The sequence below is a fragment of the Pogoniulus pusillus genome, chromosome 15, assembly GCF_015220805.1.
Source record: "Pogoniulus pusillus isolate bPogPus1 chromosome 15, bPogPus1.pri, whole genome shotgun sequence".
Classification (NCBI taxonomy): domain Eukaryota; kingdom Metazoa; phylum Chordata; class Aves; order Piciformes; family Lybiidae; genus Pogoniulus; species Pogoniulus pusillus.
Genome location: NC_087278.1, coordinates 19,773,831 through 19,793,199, shown reverse-complemented (window position 1 = coordinate 19,793,199; position 19,369 = coordinate 19,773,831). Strand labels below are relative to the sequence as shown.

Genomic DNA, 19,369 nt, shown 5'->3' with positions numbered 1-19,369 from the left:
GAGCCTTTCAAGGCCTGTCTGGATGTGTTCCTCTGTGATCTGTGTTAGATAGGATTGTCCTGCTCTGGCAGGAGGGTTGGACTGGATGATCTCCTTGGGTCCCTTCCAACCCCTAACATCCTGTGAACTAGATGATCCTTGTGGTCCATTCCAATCCTGACTGATTCTATGAGGTGTAGAATTTCCTTTGGCAGCAATTCTTTTGCTGCCCATGTCTGACATAGTCCTGAGTAGCTGCTAGAAAACACCCTCTAGGATTTTATTTTAAGGAAAAAAAAGAGACTTAGTTACCATTGTCTGAATTCTTTGGATCTATTGGTGGGTTGGAGCCTTCCTCAATAGGCTATCACTAGACCTCCAGAGCATAAGTAGGATGCAAGTCTTGCATCTCCTGGGCTGTGATTTTCTTTGTTGCAACTGTCAGACCAGAATGTTTTACTATTTCAATCCTCTACTCCCAGGTTTCATTTCAGAAGCACTTCTTGCTACTTCTAGCTTTTGTTCACTTGAACTCTTTGATTTTTAGTGTTGTTCTGAGGCTAAACTGCCAATAGATCTGTATTTTTGCTTTGTTTTAATCCTGTTTCTGCCATCATCTTTCAAACACCTGAAGACTGTAAATGAGTAGGATGTTGGAGAGAAAAAAAGACTGCACGAAGTACAATCTTAATGTAAAAAAAACCATCGACTATTGCAATTTAATTTACTTGGTAAACAAGAAGTTCCTAGCATCAAATTCAATTCAGCCCACAGCTGTCAAATACTGATGGAAATCTTAATTTCCTAAATAAATTCACTGCTCTGTCTTTCAGATAACCTCTCTCTCCATTCTAACCCTGCATACTGAAGGAAATGTAGCAATGGTTAACCCCTTACATGCCAACTTCAAGTACTGCTCCATACACCAACAGAGAGTGAGGGGTACCCAAGAGAGGGCTGTGCCTGTTATTGGGTGAGTGGTACCCAAGAGAGGGCTGTGCCTATTACTGGTAGCATTGAGTAGGTCTTTTCTCTCCTCAGTTCCTTATAAATGAAAATATGAATAGCATTTCCCTTATGGAGATCTAAATTTGGTCTTTGTGGCAGTATCTCCTTCATTTTCTGGATTAATCCCCTTCCAGAGTGGCAATCATTGCTCAAGGGCCCGTTTTGGTACAAAATAAGCACATCTATCTCTGGCTTTGGCCACTTTGAAATCAAGCTTTTGGTGGTTGAAGGGTCAAAGTAAGTGAAAATCAGTGTTAGACTGGCAGGGCTTTGAAATGCAAATTCATTGCTGGTTTATTTTCTAACAGTGTTACTAAATTACTTTAATTGATGAGATTGAAGGATAGTCCCACAAAAATGCAACAGTTCATCCTGCCTAAATCACTTGGGAAATCTGAAAGCCATCCCTGAGTGTACTTTCAGCCACCACTTCAGGTTTTATCAAGAAAAGTGAAGTGGTGACCTGTTACTATAAGCAGTGCAATCACACCTAGATCCAAAGCTGCTCTGAAGTTAAATGCCCAACATGCAGCTTTATGCCACTTGTGGTCCTCTTTTGCTCAGACTGATAACTGCACCCAGGGTGCACTATAATTTATACTGGTATGAGTGGGAGTGTGATCCGTGCCAAACCAGATTCTGATGTAGTCTTCTACATCAGACTGTTATCATCACAGTGGTTGAATGGAGGGAACATATAGGTGCTTTGCGGGGGTTGTTTTGGTCCTCCTTACACCCTTTTTGCTTGGGGAAATCATTTTAAGTGAGGCTCTTGCAAAAATATTTTGTCTATCCTTAAGTTCGGATATAGCTCTGATCGGCTTGCAAGATTGCTGGGGGAGGTGGGGTAGACACAACACAAAGGGACCTCAGGTTTCTCCATGTCCCTCTACTCACCAGGATGAGTTCTTCACCACCCCTTGCAGGCTTAGACCTGTACCTTCAATATCTGAAGAGCTGTGCACAGGCTTTATTTTACCTCCTGAGAACAGCCGTATGGAAGTCTGCATTGTTTCCAAACACTGCTGCTGCTACCTGGGTGCTGGCTACTGCTCCCGAAGCTGTAGCTCCAACAGAGCCCCAGCGAAGCAAGCAGCTGCAGAACCCTAAGGTCCCATGAGGAGCATGCCCGGGGCAGAGTCTGGCCCCTCTGGCAGGACCTCCGCGACATTTGTGCTCTGATCGTGGCGGGGGTGAAGGAGGCAGGGAAAATGCGCCTGGGGAAGGACTGTCCTTCTTGTTGAGGAGTGGCGGTGGCGATGCGGTTTTGCCTTCCGCCCTGCTTTCCCTGTCCGCGGAAGGCAGATGCTGTCTGGAGACAGAGAGCGAGAGTCGGGGGGGGGCGGAGTAGGGAGGACGGGGGCGGCGGCTGCCGGCTTCCAGCGCTCGTCTTCCTCCGGGGGCTGGGGCAGCTGCCGCTCCCGGAGCCGGCCAGCGGCGCTCCACACCCCTTCCACAGCGCTGCCAGCGGCGCGATCGCCCAAACTCCTGGGAGAGGAGACAGCCCCTGCCGCCGCCACCTCCCTCTCCTCCCCGCCCTCCTCCTCCTCCTCCCCGCCGCAAACCCCAAATAAAAGGGGCGGGGGGCGGCAGGATGCTCCGCTCAGCGAGGAGGTCGGCGCTGCCGCCGGCCGCCTGATGCTGCCGCGGTTCGCCATTGCCGGGTACGGCTCGAAGCCGGGCGGAGGGAGGCGACGGGCAGAGGCCGAGGGCCAGGCGGCAGAAGAGCGTCAGCAGCCCTCGCCTGGCACCCCCCGCGGGCCGCTGCCACCATCCCTCCCGATGTCCAACCGCCGGCGACTGGGGGCTCCGGGGGCCAGCTCCTGCCTCCTCTGGCTCTTTGTGTTGCTGAAGGTAAGTGCCGGGGACAGGGAGGGGTGAGAGTCCCCTCCCTTCCCGTGGGCACCGGCTTCCCCTCCGCTCTGTCTTTGTGTGCTCCCGGCGGGACTGCGGGCTCGGGCACGGCCGGGCGGCTCTGCCCGCTCCTCCCGCGGCGCGGCGGAGACAAGGGCTGAACCGCGGCTGGTCCGCTTTGTGCTCCCGCGGGCAGCTGCGCAGGAGGCTTGTGGCTTTGACGAGGAAAACGGGGAGGTGGCACTGCAGCCCCACGGAGCACGATCCAACGCGTGGGCAACCCGATCCGACGGATGGGCAACCCCCTCCGCCGTGCCCTGGGGCGAGATGCACTCCCGCCCTGTATCCCCACCGAAAGTGCCAGCAGCAGCCGGGGCAGCTGCGGCGGCGCTTCCTCCCATCCTCTGCCTCCTCCAAAGTTATCCGACTCTTATCAGAGCTGCCGAAAGAGGGGCGATGTGGGGCTCTGGGGGGTGTATCGCCATCGGGACAGGGCCGTGGAGGGAGCGCCGAGCTGTCCTTCAGCACCCGTCCCGCTCCCTGCCGCCGCCCCGGTCCCTATCGCCGCCTCCGGGGAAACGCATCCCGCCGAGACTTGTTCGCCGCCTTAATTGTCTTGTCTTAAGCGCGTCCCCTCCCCGCGGGAGAGCCGTGATGAAGACGGAGCTAACAAAGGGGCGGGCGGGGTACCGCGGCGGAATTGAGCGCTGCTTGCGGAGCAGCGTGCTGCGATGCTCGGGCTCGGCCGCTTTTCCTGCTGGATTAATTTGTCTGTCTGAGTTCGGCTTAATCCTGCAAGCTTGGCTTCACATGACATCGTTTTATCTTTACGCCTTCCCTCCTTTAGTGGCTTCTCAAGCATATTTAATATGCTTCGTGTAACTTCTGCAAGGAAATGTATGTACTGCTTGGGTGAACGCCGCTGACTGGAAATGTCATTAGCCTAAAGCGCAGCGATCAACACTGCTGAAAACTTTGTTGTGTGTGTGTCAGTCACTGTTGAGAGCTCTGCAACTAAGGACCTGACCTTTTAGGCTCTTCTAAATGTAAATGTTCTACGGAAATCAGCAGGACTCGTTGTGTGAATAGGAGTTTGCAGGATCATATCCTAGAACAGCCGTGGTGTCGCTTCTGAAACTGACATGGCATTGACAGAACTATTTAAAGGGAGGCTTTCACAGCATCTGTTCACACAGAGTAGTCAACTGTCAGATGTCTGATTTTCATAACTGCTGAAACATACATTTTTGCAAGATAAAATGCTGGTAGTATACAGACAATATTGTGCTGCTTGGGACTTGGTGCTTTGTTTTCCTAATTATTACTATTATTGTCCTTTAAAAGCATTTTATTTCTAAGAAAGTAAGACTGGATGCTGTGGTCCCCTGTGACCCTTCTGGCTCCACTATGAAGAACATGGAAATGATTGAAAAAGCTGTGGTGCAGCTAACTGTGCTCAGCACTGCTCAGGCCACACCTTGAGTGCTGTGTCCAGTTCTGGGCTCCTCAATTCAAGAGAGATGTTGAGGTGCTGGAAGGTGTTTGGAGAAGGGCAGCAAGGCTGGTGAGGGGCCTGGAGCACAGCCCTGTGAGGAGAGGCTGAGGGAGCTGGGGGTGTGCAGCCTGCAGCAGAGGAGGCTCAGGGCAGAGCTCATTGCTCTCTATAACTACCTGAAGGGAGGCTGTAGCCAGGTGGGGTTGGGCTCTTGTGCCAGGCACCCAGCAACAGAATAAAGGGACAAAGTCTCAAGTTGTGCCAGGGGAGGTCTAGGCTGGATGTTAGGAGGAAGTTGTTGTCAGAGAGAGTGATTGGCATTGGAATGGGCTGCCCAGGGAGGTGGTGGAGTCACTGTGCCTGGAGGTGTTGAAGCCAAGCCTGGCTGGGGCACTTAGTGCCATGGTCTGGTTGCTTGGCCAGGGCTGAGTGCTAGGTTGGACTGGCTGAGCTTGGAGCTCTCTTCAACCTGGTTGATTCTGTGATTCTTTTGTTCCTTAATACAGAAGCACACACAGATGGAAGTAGCTGTTTTATCCCACAGTCACAGAGTTCATATAGCTCTGAATCCTTTAAAACAAAGAAATGAAACCAAGCAACAATCAATTACAAAACAGTATTTTGGCAGTGGGTCTTTTGTTGTTTTAGTTGTTAGGGTTAATTTTGTCTGTGGTTTTGGCTTTTTTGTTTTGAGGGGGCCTATTTCTTTGGGTTAATTTTGTGTCTGTGGTTTTGGCTTTTTTGGGGGTGGCTGGAGAGAGGTGATGTTATTTTGGCTTTTGTGTGTTGAGGGTTTCTTTTGTTTTGCTAACATCAGTGTGGCTGAAATTGCTATGATAAAGGCAGGACATAGCTTATATTTGATTGTTTTTTAAACTAGTATTTTGCAGTCTCAAGGAATTGAAGGTATCTGAGGCCTCAGGTTTTCATTCTGTTGAGAATTAGCCATCACTTTTGAGTCAGATAAAGATGGAACAAACATAGGACTGCAATGACAAAGAAAACTGAGTGTTCATGGAATTCTGTGGTGTAAGAGCAGGTGAAGCTATAGCTCAAGATAAAGGTGCATCAGTAATGCCATGTGAGTGGATTACAACTTTGGCTGGCCAGCATGTTGACTGTAATTACTTGTATGTTCTTAGAAGAGAACTGAGGCTTCAGAGTAAACACAGCTCCAGAAAAGAAGCTGGGGAAGCAAGAGTAGTGCTTGTTTCACATCACTGGAATAGGACCATTTTCCTGAGACTCAATCTCACTGGCTTCTCTTTACGGTCTGCATACGGTTTTTGCAGTGACAAATCACTGAGGACAATGAATTCCAAACCAAGGCACTTCCCCCTTTTTATGCTATTTAGTTCTGCCAGCTTGACTGAAGCAAAACTAAAATCATCCAGCTTCAGGTTAGTGAACTGATTATTGCCTGTATTAACTGTCAAGTGTTAAATTGAACTGTTAACCTCACCTAGAAGTTAGTCTCACTGAGAAAGCAGTTGCATTGAATTGGTCAGTCTGAAGAGAGGCAAAACTCATGTCTGCATGCTTGCTGTTTCAGGGTTAGCAACCCAAATGTCACTTGCTAAGCTCTATCTGCTTGATGTGGCCTTGTTGCCCATCTTGGGATTTATAATCATCAACTGACTTTGCACAGTGACAAAACTGCTCAAAGCACATTTCCTCTTCCAGTTGTCATATTTCAGGGTGTAAATTAACAGCACCAGCTTGTTCCATTTGCTGGCATTGTCTGAGGCTGCTGGTATGGTCAGTGACAAAAGGAGACCAAAATCCTGCCCACTGCATGTCATGTGCCTGCTGTTGTTGCTCGTGGGCTAGCAATATTCTTTCTTTCACAGTACAACATAAATGCTTTCAGTGATGCAAGATCATAACACCTTTTTCCCTGGAGATACAGCAATGTGGTCTTGAGCCTTTATCATTCTGTTTTGTTTCTTCAGTTGTTTTCTTATGTGAGAGCTTGGAAACTAGCAGAAGCAAGGCATTGTGTGTGAGCTCAGGTATTAGTGTGGATTGACAGTACTTGGGAGAGGAAGGGGAATGCATCTTGTTTCAGAGAAAAGCCTCCAACTATTCTGCTGCAGGAATCTCTTCCTTAATATGTTGCCATTTTGCAGTGGATCTGGGGCCTCTGGTGGTGCAGCCTAAACAGCTGGGAGGCATAGTCCTTAGCAGCTCTGTAATTTTCTCATTTTGATGTGGCAGAGGCATGGCTGATCATGGCTGAGAGAAAAAGCTGTGCTTGAGCTAAATAAACAGCAATAACAGGTAGATTAAAATGATGCTGCTCTCTGGTGCTGCTAACTGGGGTTATCTTTCCCACCTTTCCTATCTGCAATCCAGTACCCTTCCCGTAGTCACAGAATCATAGAATCAACCAGGTTGCAAGAGAATTCCAAGCTCATCTGGTCCAACTATCACCCAGCCCTGGCCAATCAACCTGACCATGGCAGTGAGTGCCCCATACAGGCTTTGCTTGAACACCTCTAAGGACAGAAACTCCACCACCTCCCTGGGCAGCCCATTCCAATGGCAAGATCTACAGTGAGCTTTGCCCATTTGAAGTGCTGCCCTGGATTATGTGACTGATAAATCAGGTGTCACATGCTACTAGTAGCTTGCATCTGGGTGATTTTGTGTCTTCTTGCTATAGTTTTCTTTTTGTGGGGGACAGGTAGAGATTAAGTAGAGGACAAAGGCACTTTTAACACATCAGACCTGATGCTGGGACATCACTTCCAATCCAAGAGGGACTGGCCAATGCTTGCAGTAGGAGAACAATGAGGAAGCATTGTCACAGTGCTTCTGTGGAGGGGCTAAATTGGAAGGATGGTGCTTGAGACTGCAGACTTTTTTTGTATCAGTCTTAAATATAACTGGCTGCAATGAGAAGGAAAAAACAAACACCAAATTTGAACTCTAAAAATGCTTTTCAGTGAAAATATTTGCACAGTTTAGCACCTGGGAGTCTACTAAAAAATAATAAAAGAATGGCTTATTTAATTCTGCTTCTCATATAAAAGCTACTATAACATGTTTCAGTCAGTGGTAGATGGAAAGAGGAAGCCCTGTGTGGAGGGAATGTGGCAACACGTCCTAGCTGCCATGTGCACAGTGTGTAACAGATGAATGGAGAGTAGAGAGTGGGAGATGCTCCAAACAGAGAAGCAAGCTTGCTTTTCACAGCACGGTGCAGTCGTGAGTGAACACAGCCAGTGAAGGGAGCAAGTGCTGAGGAAGAAGTCTGCTGGCTTTATGGTAAGGTAAAAGTGATGCATTCTCTTTCTGAAATTCCTTCATTCTTATGCTAGGAAATTGCAGTGGCTTTTAGATGAAGGAGTTCCTGAAATCAAATGAAGTGCATCATGATCAGAGAGCAGGAGCACCTCTGTTATAAGGGCAGGCTATGAGAGCTGGAGGTTTTCAGCCTGGAGAGAAGGCTTTGAGGAGACCTTATAGTGCAGTGTGGGCAGCAGGACAAGGGAGAGGTTCTACCCCTTTGGTTTGCTCTCCTCAGACCCCACCTGGAGTCCTGTGTGCCCTTCTGGAGCCCCCGAAACAAGAGGGAGATGGAACTGTTGGAGCCAGTCCAGAGGAGGGCCATGAAGATGCTCAGAGGGCTGCAGCAGCTCTGCTATGAGGACAGGCTACAAGAGTTGAGGGTTTTCAGCCTGAAGAGAGGCTTTGAGGAGACCTTATAGAGGTCTTCCAGTATCTGAAGAGGGCTACAGGTTGGCTGGGGAGGGACTATTGACAAGGTCTTGTAATGACAGGATGAGGAGGAATGGGTTTAAAGTGGCAGAGGAGAGATACAAACTGGATGTTAGGAAAGGGTTCTTTGCAGTGAGGGTGGTGAGACACTGGCACAGGTTTCACAGGGAGGTGTTCAAGGCCAGGTTGGATGAGGTCTTGAGTGACCTGTTCTAGTTGGAGGTGTCCCTGCTTATGGCAGGGGGCTGGAACTGGATGATCCTTGAGGTCCCTTCCATCATAACCATTCTATGTCTGGCTTGTTGCAAAGATAGTAGCTGGTACCAGAGCAACAGTAGTATGAGCTGTGCTCAAATTACTGTGGCTATGTTTGTATTTCCTCTTCTGATATATGAGTGTACTTAGAGGAGAAGTGCTTTATAGTATGCAGCACTGGTGGGAAAGTTGATGACACATAATGACAGGGAAGAGAGGTATCAGGGGATATATTTTTAAGGGAATCCATAAGCTCAGCTTTCAGATCTTGAGGTGGCAGCATGCACTGGAGAGCAGCCCTGAAGAGAGGGACTTGGGGGTGCTTCTGGACAAGAAGCTCAACAGGAGCCAGCAGTGTGCACTTGCAGCCCAGAAAGCCAAGCAGAGCCTGGGCTGCATTAGGAGAAGTGTGGCCAGCAGGGCCAGGGTGGTGATTCTCCCCCTCTGCTGTGCTCTGCTGAGACCCCACCTGGAGTACTGCATCCAGCTCTGGAGCTCCTATGACAAGAGGGCTGTGGAGATTCTGAAGAGTGTCCAGAGCAGGGCCAGGAGGATGCTCAGAGGCTGCAGCAGCTCTGCTGTGAGCACAGACTGAAAGAGTTGGGCTGTGCAGGCTGGAGCAGAGGAGGCTCCCAGGTGATCTTCTTGTGGCCTTCCAGGATCTGAAGTGGGCTACAAAAAAGCTGGGGAGGGACATTTTAGGCTGAGGGAGTGCCAGGACTGGGGGGAATGGAGCAAAGCTGGAGGTGGGGAAGTTGTTGAGCATGAGAGTGGTGAGAGGCTGGCATGGATTTACCAGGGAGGTGGTTGAGGCCCCATGGCTGGAGGTGTTTGAGGCCAGGCTGGGTGAGGCTGTGGGCAGCCTGCTCTAGGGTAGGGTGTCCCTGGGCATGGCAGGAGATTGGAACTGGCTGCTCCTTGTGGTCCCTTCCAACCCTGACTGATTCTGTGATTCTGAGAAGGGAATATGTGGGGCAGGCACTGTGATTGGGTGGAAAACACAATGCTTGGGATGGAAAAATCCAAGTGGGGCTTTTAAGTGTGTAGGGATTGAGCACATCAGAAAAGCTGAATAGAGATAATAAAAATCAAGAGCTCTGTGCTATTCTATATCAGCCATAAATTTTAGCATGAGGTAGCTGTTTGGCAGACATGAACCTCTTGGGGGGCAGTGTGGAAATTCTACATTCATTTTGAAGTACTTTGGGAACAGCAGATAATGCTGCCTGTTAATCTAACAGCTGTGCTTTGTGAAATGATGTGGCCACGGTGCTCTTTAAGAGGCTGAGACATTGCTCTTGCAATTATATCAGAAAGAATTGGACAACTTAGTGCCATGGTTTGGTTGATTGGATGGGGCTGGGTGATAGGTTGGATTGGATGATCTGGGAGGTCTCTTCCAACCTGGTTGATTCTGTGCTTATTCTGCTCACAAACAGCAAAGAAACTTTTAAAGCCAAGCAAGTACACAGAGGAAAAAAATACCCCACACCTGGTTCCAACCTGGTTTATTCTATGATACTATGAACTCTGTAGCTCCTTCATGTACTTTAAACTCATAGGCCCACAGTTTATTTGACCTCTGACCATATAATTCAGAAAATCCAGACTAAGTTGTCAGATCAGAAACTCCTTCTGTTTTAAGACCTTTTCATTATTTAGTCTTTCAATAGGCACATCCCTGGAATCCATCGAGAAGGAGCAGTCCTTCAAGGCTGAGAGGAGTCCCCAGAGCAGACCAGTTGTTCCCTGTGTATAATCTGCTGTTTGGCACATGTCTGTTAGAATCAAGCAGGTTGGAAGAGACCTCCAAGCTCAGCCAGCTCAACCTAGCACCCAGCCCTGGCCAAGCAACCAGACCATGGCACTGAGTGCCCCAGACAGGCTTGCCTTCAACACCTCAAGAGATGGTGATTCCACCACCTCCCTGGGCAGCCCATTCCAATGCCAATCACTCTCTCTGACAACAACTTCCTCAGAACACCCAGCCCATAACTCCCCTGCCACAACTTCACACTGTGTCCCCTTCTGTTGCTGGTTGCCTGGCAGAAGAGCCCAACCCCACCTGGCTGCAACCTCCCTTCAGGTAGCTGCAGACAGCAATGAGCTCTGCCCTGAGCCTCCTCTGCTGCAGGCTGCACACCCCCAGCTCCCTCAGCCTCTCCTCACAGGGCTGTGCTCCAGGCCCCTCCCCAGCTTTGTCGCCCTCCTGTGGACACCTTCCAGTACTGCAACTTCTCTCTTGAATTGAGGAGCCCAGAACTGGACACAGCACTCAAGGTGTGGCCTGAGCAGCGCTGAGTACAGTTAGCTGCACCACAGCTTTCTCAATCTTTTCCTTGTTGTTCATCGTGGAGTCACATTGACACAAAGACTCTTTACTTGTCATTCACCTATCAAAAGAGAAGGAGTAGTGTTCACAGCCTCAAACTGTGCTTATCTTCCAGGGTAGATTTACGCTGGATGTTAGGAGGAAGTTCTTCACAGCAAGAGTGATTGGCATTGGAATGGGCTGCCCAGGGAGGTGGTGGAGTCCCCATCCTTGGCAGTGTTTAAGAGTAGGCTGGATGAGACACTTAGTGCCATGGTCTGGTTGACTGGTTAGTGGCATGGGCTGCCCAGGGAGGTGGTGGAGTCACTGTCTCTGGAGGTGTTCAAGCAAAGCCTGGATGAGGCACTTAGTGCCATGGTCTGGTTGACTGGACAGAGCTGGGTGCTAGGTTGGGCTGGCTGAGCTTGGAGCTCTCTTCCAACCTGCTTGATTCTATGGTTTAGTTGATTAGAAAGGTTAGGTGATAGGTTTCCAACCTGGCCAATTCTGTGCTCATTCTGCTTACAAACATCAAAGAAACTTTTAAATCTAAGTAAGAACACAAGGAAAAAAGAAGAACCATAACCCAACCCCCTATTAAAATGTGGTAAAGAACAGTAGGTAGAACTGGGTGTATGTTGGGGGAGGGGGAGGAATCCATAAAAAGAACACTAATTAGTGTTTGCCCAAAATACTGCGAGGCAGATTTAAGCTAAATAAATAATTAAAAGCAAGAATATTCCCCAGCAGCAGTGAAATGATTTATTATTTGCTTAGCACTGCTGTGCCTGGCTTTGTTCTGCATGCAAAAGATCTGCAGGCGGCTGCCTGAGCTCTGGAAGATAGACACATCAAAATCAGGATGCTCTAGATAACAGAGCAAGGATTACCACACACATCAGTTGCTAGTCTTCTCCAAGGGCTGTCACACCTTCCAAACAGAAAGAAGTCACAGCTGTCTAACCCCAAGAGCTGAGCAGAGGGTTTGGGGTTGTTGTTTTGTTGTTTGCTGCTTTTTTTTTTTCTTTGTCATTTTTATGTTGTTGTCTACAACTATTTGAAGGGAGGCTGTAGCCAGGTATGGGTTGGTCAAGAGAGATGCTGAGATACTGGAATGTGTCCAGAGAAGGGGAGCAAGGCTGGGGAGGGTCCTGGAGCACAGCCCTGTGAGGAGAAGCTGAGGGAGCTGGGGGTGTGCAGCCTGCAGCAGAGGAATCATAGAATCAAGCAGGTTGGAAGAGACCTCCAAGATCATCCAGTCCAACCTAGCACCCAGCCCTATCCAACCAACTAGACCATGGCACTAAGTGCCTCATCCAGACTTTTCTTGAAGACCCCCAGGGACAGTGCCTCCACCACCTACCTGGGCAGCCCATTCCAATGGGAAATCACTCTCTCTGTGAAGAACTTCCTCCTAATATCCAGCCTAGACCTACCCTGACACAACTTGAGGCTCAGGGCAGACCTCATTGCTGTCTGCAGCTCCCTGAAGGGAGACTGAGAGAGCTGGGGGTGTGCAGCCTGCAGAGGAGGAGGCTCAGAGAAGATCTCATTGCTGTCCACAACTACCTGAAGGGAGGCTGTAGGCAGGTGGGGTTGGGCTCTTCTGCCAGGCAAGCAGCAACAGAACAAGGGGACACAGTGTGAAGTTGTGGCAGGGGAGGTCTAGGCTGGATGTTCTGAGGAAGTTGTTGTCAGAGAGAGTGATTGGCATTGGAATGGGCTGCCCAGGGAGGTGGTGGAGTCTCTGTCCCTGGAGGTGTTGAAGCCAAGCCTGGCTGGGGCACTTAGTGCAATGGTCTGGTTGCTTGGCCAGGGCTGGGCGCTAGGTTGGATTGGCTGAGCTTGGAGGTCTCTTCCAACCTGTTTGATTCTATGATTCATTCAGTGTTGACTTCTACAAGACATTGCTCATCAGAGTTTTTGGACTTTTACATCAGTTTAAAACATTAAAAAAAAAAATCCATGTGGCTTTAAGCCCTTCCAAGAGAGCACATTACCAAAATAAAATGCTCTAGCTCACAATAGTTTCATGACTGCGGCTGTAAGCAGGGCAAGAGATGAAAGAGGAGCATCACTCAGATATTCTGGTTTTGGTTTCATGAGGATAACTTTTCTTGGGGAGAAAAAAGAACATCATAATCAATGTTCTTTTGTAGGCTGCTTACTGTAAATTAGCAGATTTGGTCTTCTCATAATTTCCTTTCTCTCATTTGGCTGCCCCTGCCTAATCTTGCACTGATACTATTTTGAGTCATCAGTCTCTGCTTAGGAGGCAAAGATGATGATGTCACAAAATCAATATCAGAGGATCCTGCACTGTAATCCCCTTTCAGGAAAGTCCATTAAATCAATGTCTCTCCTTCTGTGAGCACTGCCTGTGGAATCAAGCCCTCTAATTCTGAGGGAATAAGCAGATGGGATAGGATTTTTGCATAATTAACTGGCACTTATTAACTGTAACCAGAAAAAAAAATCTTCTGAAAGGTAAATGAATACAGAATGAGGACATCAGTGTATTTTTAAATGATACCTGGTACAAAATAATTTAGTTTTACTATAGTAAACAAAACTCCTGTTTTCTACTTTTAAATATATGTTGTAAAATCTGACTCAGGACTCGATAGGCTCTGAAGCCCTGTTGGGGTTCCTTGGCAGCACTGAGGGTGTAATGGGTTAGAATCAGAGAATCAGACCAGGTTGGAAGAGACCTCCAAGCTCATCCAAACCAACCTATCACCCAGCTCTATCCAATCAACGAGACCACAGCACTAAGTGCTTCATCCAGGCTTATCATAGAACCAGTCAGGGTTGGACGAGACCACAAGGATCATCTAGTTCCAACCTCCCTGCTGTGTGCAGGGACACCCTCCTCTAGATCAAGCAGCCCACAGCCTCATCCAGCCTGCCCTTAAACACCTCCAGGGATGGCAACTCCACCATCTCCCTGGGCAGCCCATTCCAATGCCAATCACTCTCTCTGACAACAACTTCCTCAGAACACCCAGCCTAGACCTCCCCTGGCACAACTTCACACTGTGTCCCCTTCTTCTGTTGCTGCTTGCCTGGCAGCAAAGCCCAACCCCACCTGGCTACAGCCTCCCTTCAGGTAGCTGCAGACAGCAATGAGCTCTGCCCTGAGCCTCCTCTGCTGCAGCCTGCACACCCCCAGCTCGCTCAGCCTCTCCTCACAGGGCTGTGCTTCAGGCCTCTCAACTCTCTTCTCTGGACATCTTCCAGCACCTCAACATCTCTCTTGAACTGAGGAGCCCAGAACTGGACACAGCACTCCAGGTGTGGCCTGAGCAGTGCTGAGCACAGGGGCAGAAGAACCTCCCTTGTCCTGCTGCCCACACTGCCCCTGGTATCCATCCCCCAGTAGAGTAAATTGCTGCAACTCAGAATTTGTTAAGTCAGAACAAAAGAAATTTATGTTTAGTTTAAACTGTAAAAAAATATACAGTGTAAAGAGAATAAGCTATTAGAGAAAATAAGAACCTTAAAGTGATGGAGATGGGGTCAAGTGGCAGCGAAGCAGCCAAAGCAGCAGTGAGGGAAGATAGCAGTGAGTGCAGCAGAAGCAGCAAGGGGAAGGTCCAAGCTGTCCTTCCAGATATAAAGCTCTTGATGCTCCAATGAAATGATATTAACTTAACCACTGTTGCCATTTTTTGGCCTATTCCTGGAATGTTCACCTCTCCACTCAGAGCTTCCACTTCTGAGTTTCTCAGCTCCCTTTTTTTGATGTGTCTGAGCTGGAACTTTAGTTCAAAGAGCCACAGATGGACAGCAGGCAAACTCCAGAACAGTGACACCACATGTGGTCACCAAAATCTAGCAGAATAGAATCAAGCAGGTTGGAAGAGACCTCCAAGATCACCCAGTCCAACCTAGCACCCAGCCCTATCTAATTAACTAGCCCATAATGGAGGCACTCCACGAATAAGAGTAATAATTTTGCAGCCTGCTGTTTATGTGCAACACTGACCTCTGTTAGCTGCAACCAGAACTGCTGAGTTGCCTTTCATTCTTAGGATGCTGGGAGCTGAGATCCTTAGGATGCAGAGAGTCTACTGTGTGTCTGGGAATGGATCCAAAGTCCAAATGAAGTCAATAGAAGTCTTTATATAGTTTTAAATGGGCTTCAGATCAAGCTGCAGCAGAAAACCTTCAGTCTGAAACTAAAGGTCTGACATGCAGCACAGAGCTCACCGTGGTGTGCTGCTGACCTTGGGCTCACTGCAGTGTCAGTAGCACAAACCAGAGGCCATGGGATGGTTGTGAGTTTTGGAATCTGAGTCTGGCAGCTTAAAAAACTCCCCAGTCAGGTAAAACTTGAGTAACCTTCTTGATTAGGGAGTAGCTGTACTGGCAAGAATCGGTACTCTGAAATCCAGTGCTGGAGTCAGTGCAGTAGAAGCAGGCTTGAATGCCTCTGCTTGTACAAGAGGGAGATGGGGGTGTGCAGCCTGCAGGAGAGAAGGCTCAGGGCAGACCTCATTACTGTCTGCAGCTACCTGAAGAAAGGCTGTAGCCAAGTGGGATTGGGCTCCTCTGCCAAGCAAGCAGCAACAGAAGAAGGGGACAGAGTCTCGAGTTGTGCCAGGGCAGGTCTAGGCTGGATGTTCTGAGGAAGTTGTTGTCAGAGAGAGTGATTGGCATTGGAATGGGCTGCCCAGGGAGATGGTGGAGTCGCTGTGCCTGGAGGTGTTGAAGCCAAGCCTGGTTGGGGCACTTTAGTGCCATGGTCTGGTTGATTATCTAGGGCTGGGTGCTAGGTTGGGCTGGCTGAGCTTGGAGCTCGCTTCCAACCTGCTTGATTCTATGAGGAATAAATCTCTGGAACGGTTGCTGTTCTATGGCCCTTACTCCAGTTCTGTTCCATTCATCCTTATTTCAAACAATGAGACCATAAAAAAGCCTCCTGCTGACAGCCTCAGCAAGCCAGGTCTCCCAGTGACTAAAACAAAAGCATATTCCAGAGTCCTCAAAAACCCCAACCCCCCCAAAATTTACAGTGTCCTCTGCTAGATAAGCAGCACTACACTCTGCTGCTTCTCCTAAAGACCCCACAGTGCCAGATTTAACTTACTCTGGGAAGAGAGCCTGCTTTGCAGAACATGCTCACTGCTTGTGAAGTGACAGGTGTCAGCAGAGGGTGTGAAGATGTCTTGGAGAAGTGAGTTCATGGGGAAAGGAAAAACCTCTGTACCTCTTTATTTTAGCACCACAGAAATGGAGAGAAGGGATTGTGAGGTGTTGTCTGTGGCCTGAGGTGGAGCAGCTGTGCTTAGATTGTGGGTTCAGAAAGTTTGTTCTTTAATCCTAGTTCTCTTCAAGGCTAGGGTTAGCTGTGCTCAACTCTCTGGCCTCCACTACCCAGAGAGGGTTGTGTGAAGGAGCCCTCAAAGTTTGCTTTGCCTGCTGCTGTGCCTATCAGAACTGCAGGGCATTTGGGAAAGGCCTTGAGACAGAAATGGCTCCTTGCCTGCAATGCAATTTAAATCACTGAACCAGGCAAGCACTGAATTGGAGGTGTTGGAGTGACCTCTGGAGATCAGAGTTAACCAGGTTGGAAAAGATCTTCAGTATCATCAAGTCCAACCTAACACCACATAATTAATTAACCCATGGCACTAAATGCCTTATCCAGACTCCTTTTAAACACCTCCAGGGACAATGACTCCACCACCTCCCTGGGCAGCCCATTCCAATGCCAATCACTCTTGCTGCGAAGAACTTCTTCCTAACATCCAGCCTGGCACAGCTTGAGACTGGGTCCCCTTGTTCTGTTGCTGCTTGCCTGGGAGAAGAGCCCAACCCCACCTGGCTACAGCCTCCTTTCAGGTAGCTGTAGAAACCCATAAGGTCTCATTTGAGCCTTCTCTTCCCTAGGCTGCACAACCCCAAGCACCCAGTCCCACCCATTTCCATTGACTGTAATAATTTCATGGCTGACAGATTGTTAGTAAAGCAGCTGTGGTCTGCCACTTGCAGCTCCTGTGTGTACAGGAGTTTTGCTGTTTGTTTCTGTCAACTTCAAGTTTAAAGGCTGAAGTCTAGAGGTGCCAGATGATACCTGGGCTTGATCTTCCACACTTCTGTTCAGAAACTCTCTGCTCTGATTCTGCAGTTCTGTGTGATGGGTGACTGATAACTGCTGGGTGACCACTGCCAGTGCTTGTAATGACAATGAAAAGTCTTCTTGCGTTAGAAGATGAGGAGCTCCCATCTAAAGGAGGGGGAGCAGCTGGACTGCAGACACGTGTCTGCACCCTGCACCTAGGAATGCACATGCTGTGTTAAGAAGGTGAACAGGGGGCAAGGAGAGAGTCCCCTTCTGTCCTCTGATGAAGCTGCTTCTGTGCTGGCAGAAAGGGCTGTAGAGTGGGAGCTCTGGGAATTTTCTCTGCTGGAATGATCTACTCTCATTTACCTCTTTTCCCCTTTGCCTGGTGGCATGTTCCTTCTCTGCCAGTACTGAGCCAGAGTCTTGGAGTGTTGGGCTAAAGGTCATAATCTTTCTCCCTATTTTTCCTCTCTCTCCCTCCTCTTTTCTCCCCATTTTAACTCTCTCTCCCTCCTCTTTTCTCCCCATTTTAACTCTCTCTCCCTCCTCTTTTCTCCCCATTTTAACTCTCTCTCCCTCCTCTTTTCTCCCCATTTTAACTCTCTCTCCCTCCTCTGTTCTCCCCATTTTAACTCTCTCTCCCTCCTCTGTTCTCCCCATTTTTCCTCTCTCTCCCTCCTCTGTTCTCCCCATTTTTCCTCTCTCTCCCTCCTCTGTTCTCCCCATTTTTCCTCTCTCTCCCTCCTCTGTTCTCCCCATTTTTCCTCTCTCTCCCTCCTCTGTTCTCCCCATTTTTCCTCTCTCTCCCTCCTCTGTTCTCCCCATTTTTCCTCTCTCTCCCTCCTCTGTTCTCCCCATTTTTCCTCTCTCTCCCTCCTCTGTTCTCCCCATTTTTCCTCTCTCTCCCTCCTCTGTTCTCCCCATTTTTCCTCTCTCTCCCTCCTCTGTTCTCCCCATTTTTCCTCTCTCTCCCTCCTCTGTTCTCCCCATTTTTCCTCTCTCTCCCTCCTCTGTTCTCCCCATTTTTCCTCTCTCTCCCTCCTCTGTTCTCCCCATTTTTCCTCTCTCTCCCTCCTCTGTTCTCCCCATTTTTCCTCTCTCTCCCTCCTCTGTTCTCCCCATTTTTCCTCTCTCTCCCTCCTCTGTTCTCCCCATTTTTCCTCTCTCTCCCTCCTCTGTTCTCCCCATTTTTCCTCTCTCTCCCTCCTCTGTTCTCCCCATTTTTCCTCTCTCTCCCTCCTCTGTTCTCCCCATTTTTCCTCTCTCTCCCTCCTCTGTTCTCCCCATTTTTCCTCTCTCTCCCTCCTCTGTTCTCCCCATTTTTCCTCTCTCTCCCTCCTCTGTTCTCCCCATTTTTCCTCTCTCTCCCTCCTCTGTTCTCCCCATTTTTCCTCTCTCTCCCTCCTCTGTTCTCCCCATTTTTCCTCTCTCTCCCTCCTCTGTTCTCCCCATTTTTCCTCTCTCTCCCTCCTCTGTTCTCCCCATTTTTCCTCTCTCTCCCTCCTCTGTTCTCCCCATTTTTCCTCTCTCTCCCTCCTCTGTTCTCCCCATTTTTCCTCTCTCTCCCTCCTCTGTTCTCCCCATTTTTCCTCTCTCTCCCTCCTCTGTTCTCCCCATTTTTCCTCTCTCTCCCTCCTCTGTTCTCCCCATTTTTCCTCTCTCTCCCTCCTCTGTTCTCCCCATTTTTCCTCTCTCTCCCTCCTCTGTTCTCCCCATTTTTCCTCTCTCTCCCTCCTCTGTTCTCCCCATTTTTCCTCTCTCTCCCTCCTCTGTTCTCCCCATTTTTCCTCTCTCTCCCTCCTCTGTTCTCCCCATTTTTCCTCTCTCTCCCTCCTCTGTTCTCCCCATTTTTCCTCTCTCTCCCTCCTCTGTTCTCCCCATTTTTCCTCTCTCTCCCTCCTCTGTTCTCCCCATTTTTCCTCTCTCTCCCTCCTCTGTTCTCCCCATTTTTCCTCTCTCTCCCTCCTCTGTTCTCCCCATTTTTCCTCTCTCTCCCTCCTCTGTTCTCCCCATTTTTCCTCTCTCTCCCTCCTCTGTTCTCCCCATTTTTCCTCTCTCTCCCTCCTCTGTTCTCCCCATTTTTCCTCTCTCTCCCTCCTCTGTTCTCCCCATTTTTCCTCTCTCTCCCTCCTCTGTTCTCCCCATTTTTCCTCTCTCTCCCTCCTCTGTTCTCCCCATTTTTCCTCTCTCTCCCTCCTCTGTTCTCCCCATTTTTCCTCTCTCTCCCTCCTCTGTTCTCCCCATTTTTCCTCTCTCTCCCTCCTCTGTTCTCCCCATTTTTCCTCTCTCTCCCTCCTCTGTTCTCCCCATTTTTCCTCTCTCTCCCTCCTCTGTTCTCCCCATTTTTCCTCTCTCTCCCTCCTCTGTTCTCCCCATTTTTCCTCTCTCTCCCTCCTCTGTTCTCCCCATTTTTCCTCTCTCTCCCTCCTGATGTCAAACTGATGATTTCTTCTGAAGCCAGGAGGCCTCCAGGATCTGCATGTCAGGGTTCAGTGTGTTTTTCTGTTCTGTGTCTTGGTACCTTCAATTTGTATGCAGAGCCACCCTCTTGCCATGAACTCCTCTGCCCAGAGCTGGAGATTATGTTCTTATCCAACACATGTGCTCAGCCCCAGATGCTAAATCTCTGCTACTAGAGGAATGGAAAGATGTTATGGTTAAAGGAGCTGTGTCA

General features: G+C 49.0%; 1 protein-coding gene across 1 annotated transcript in view; it reads left to right on the top strand.

Annotated features, from left to right (window-relative positions):
* Positions 1-2,415: 2,415 nt before the first annotated feature.
* Positions 2,416-19,369, top strand: part of PTPRO (protein tyrosine phosphatase receptor type O) — a 164,783-nt gene continuing 147,829 nt past the window's right edge. The window contains exon 1 of the mRNA XM_064155602.1: positions 2,416-2,841. Within this exon, the coding sequence (XP_064011672.1) occupies positions 2,626-2,841 (216 nt within the window). The 5' untranslated portion in view covers positions 2,416-2,625. The remainder of the gene's footprint in view (positions 2,842-19,369) is intronic.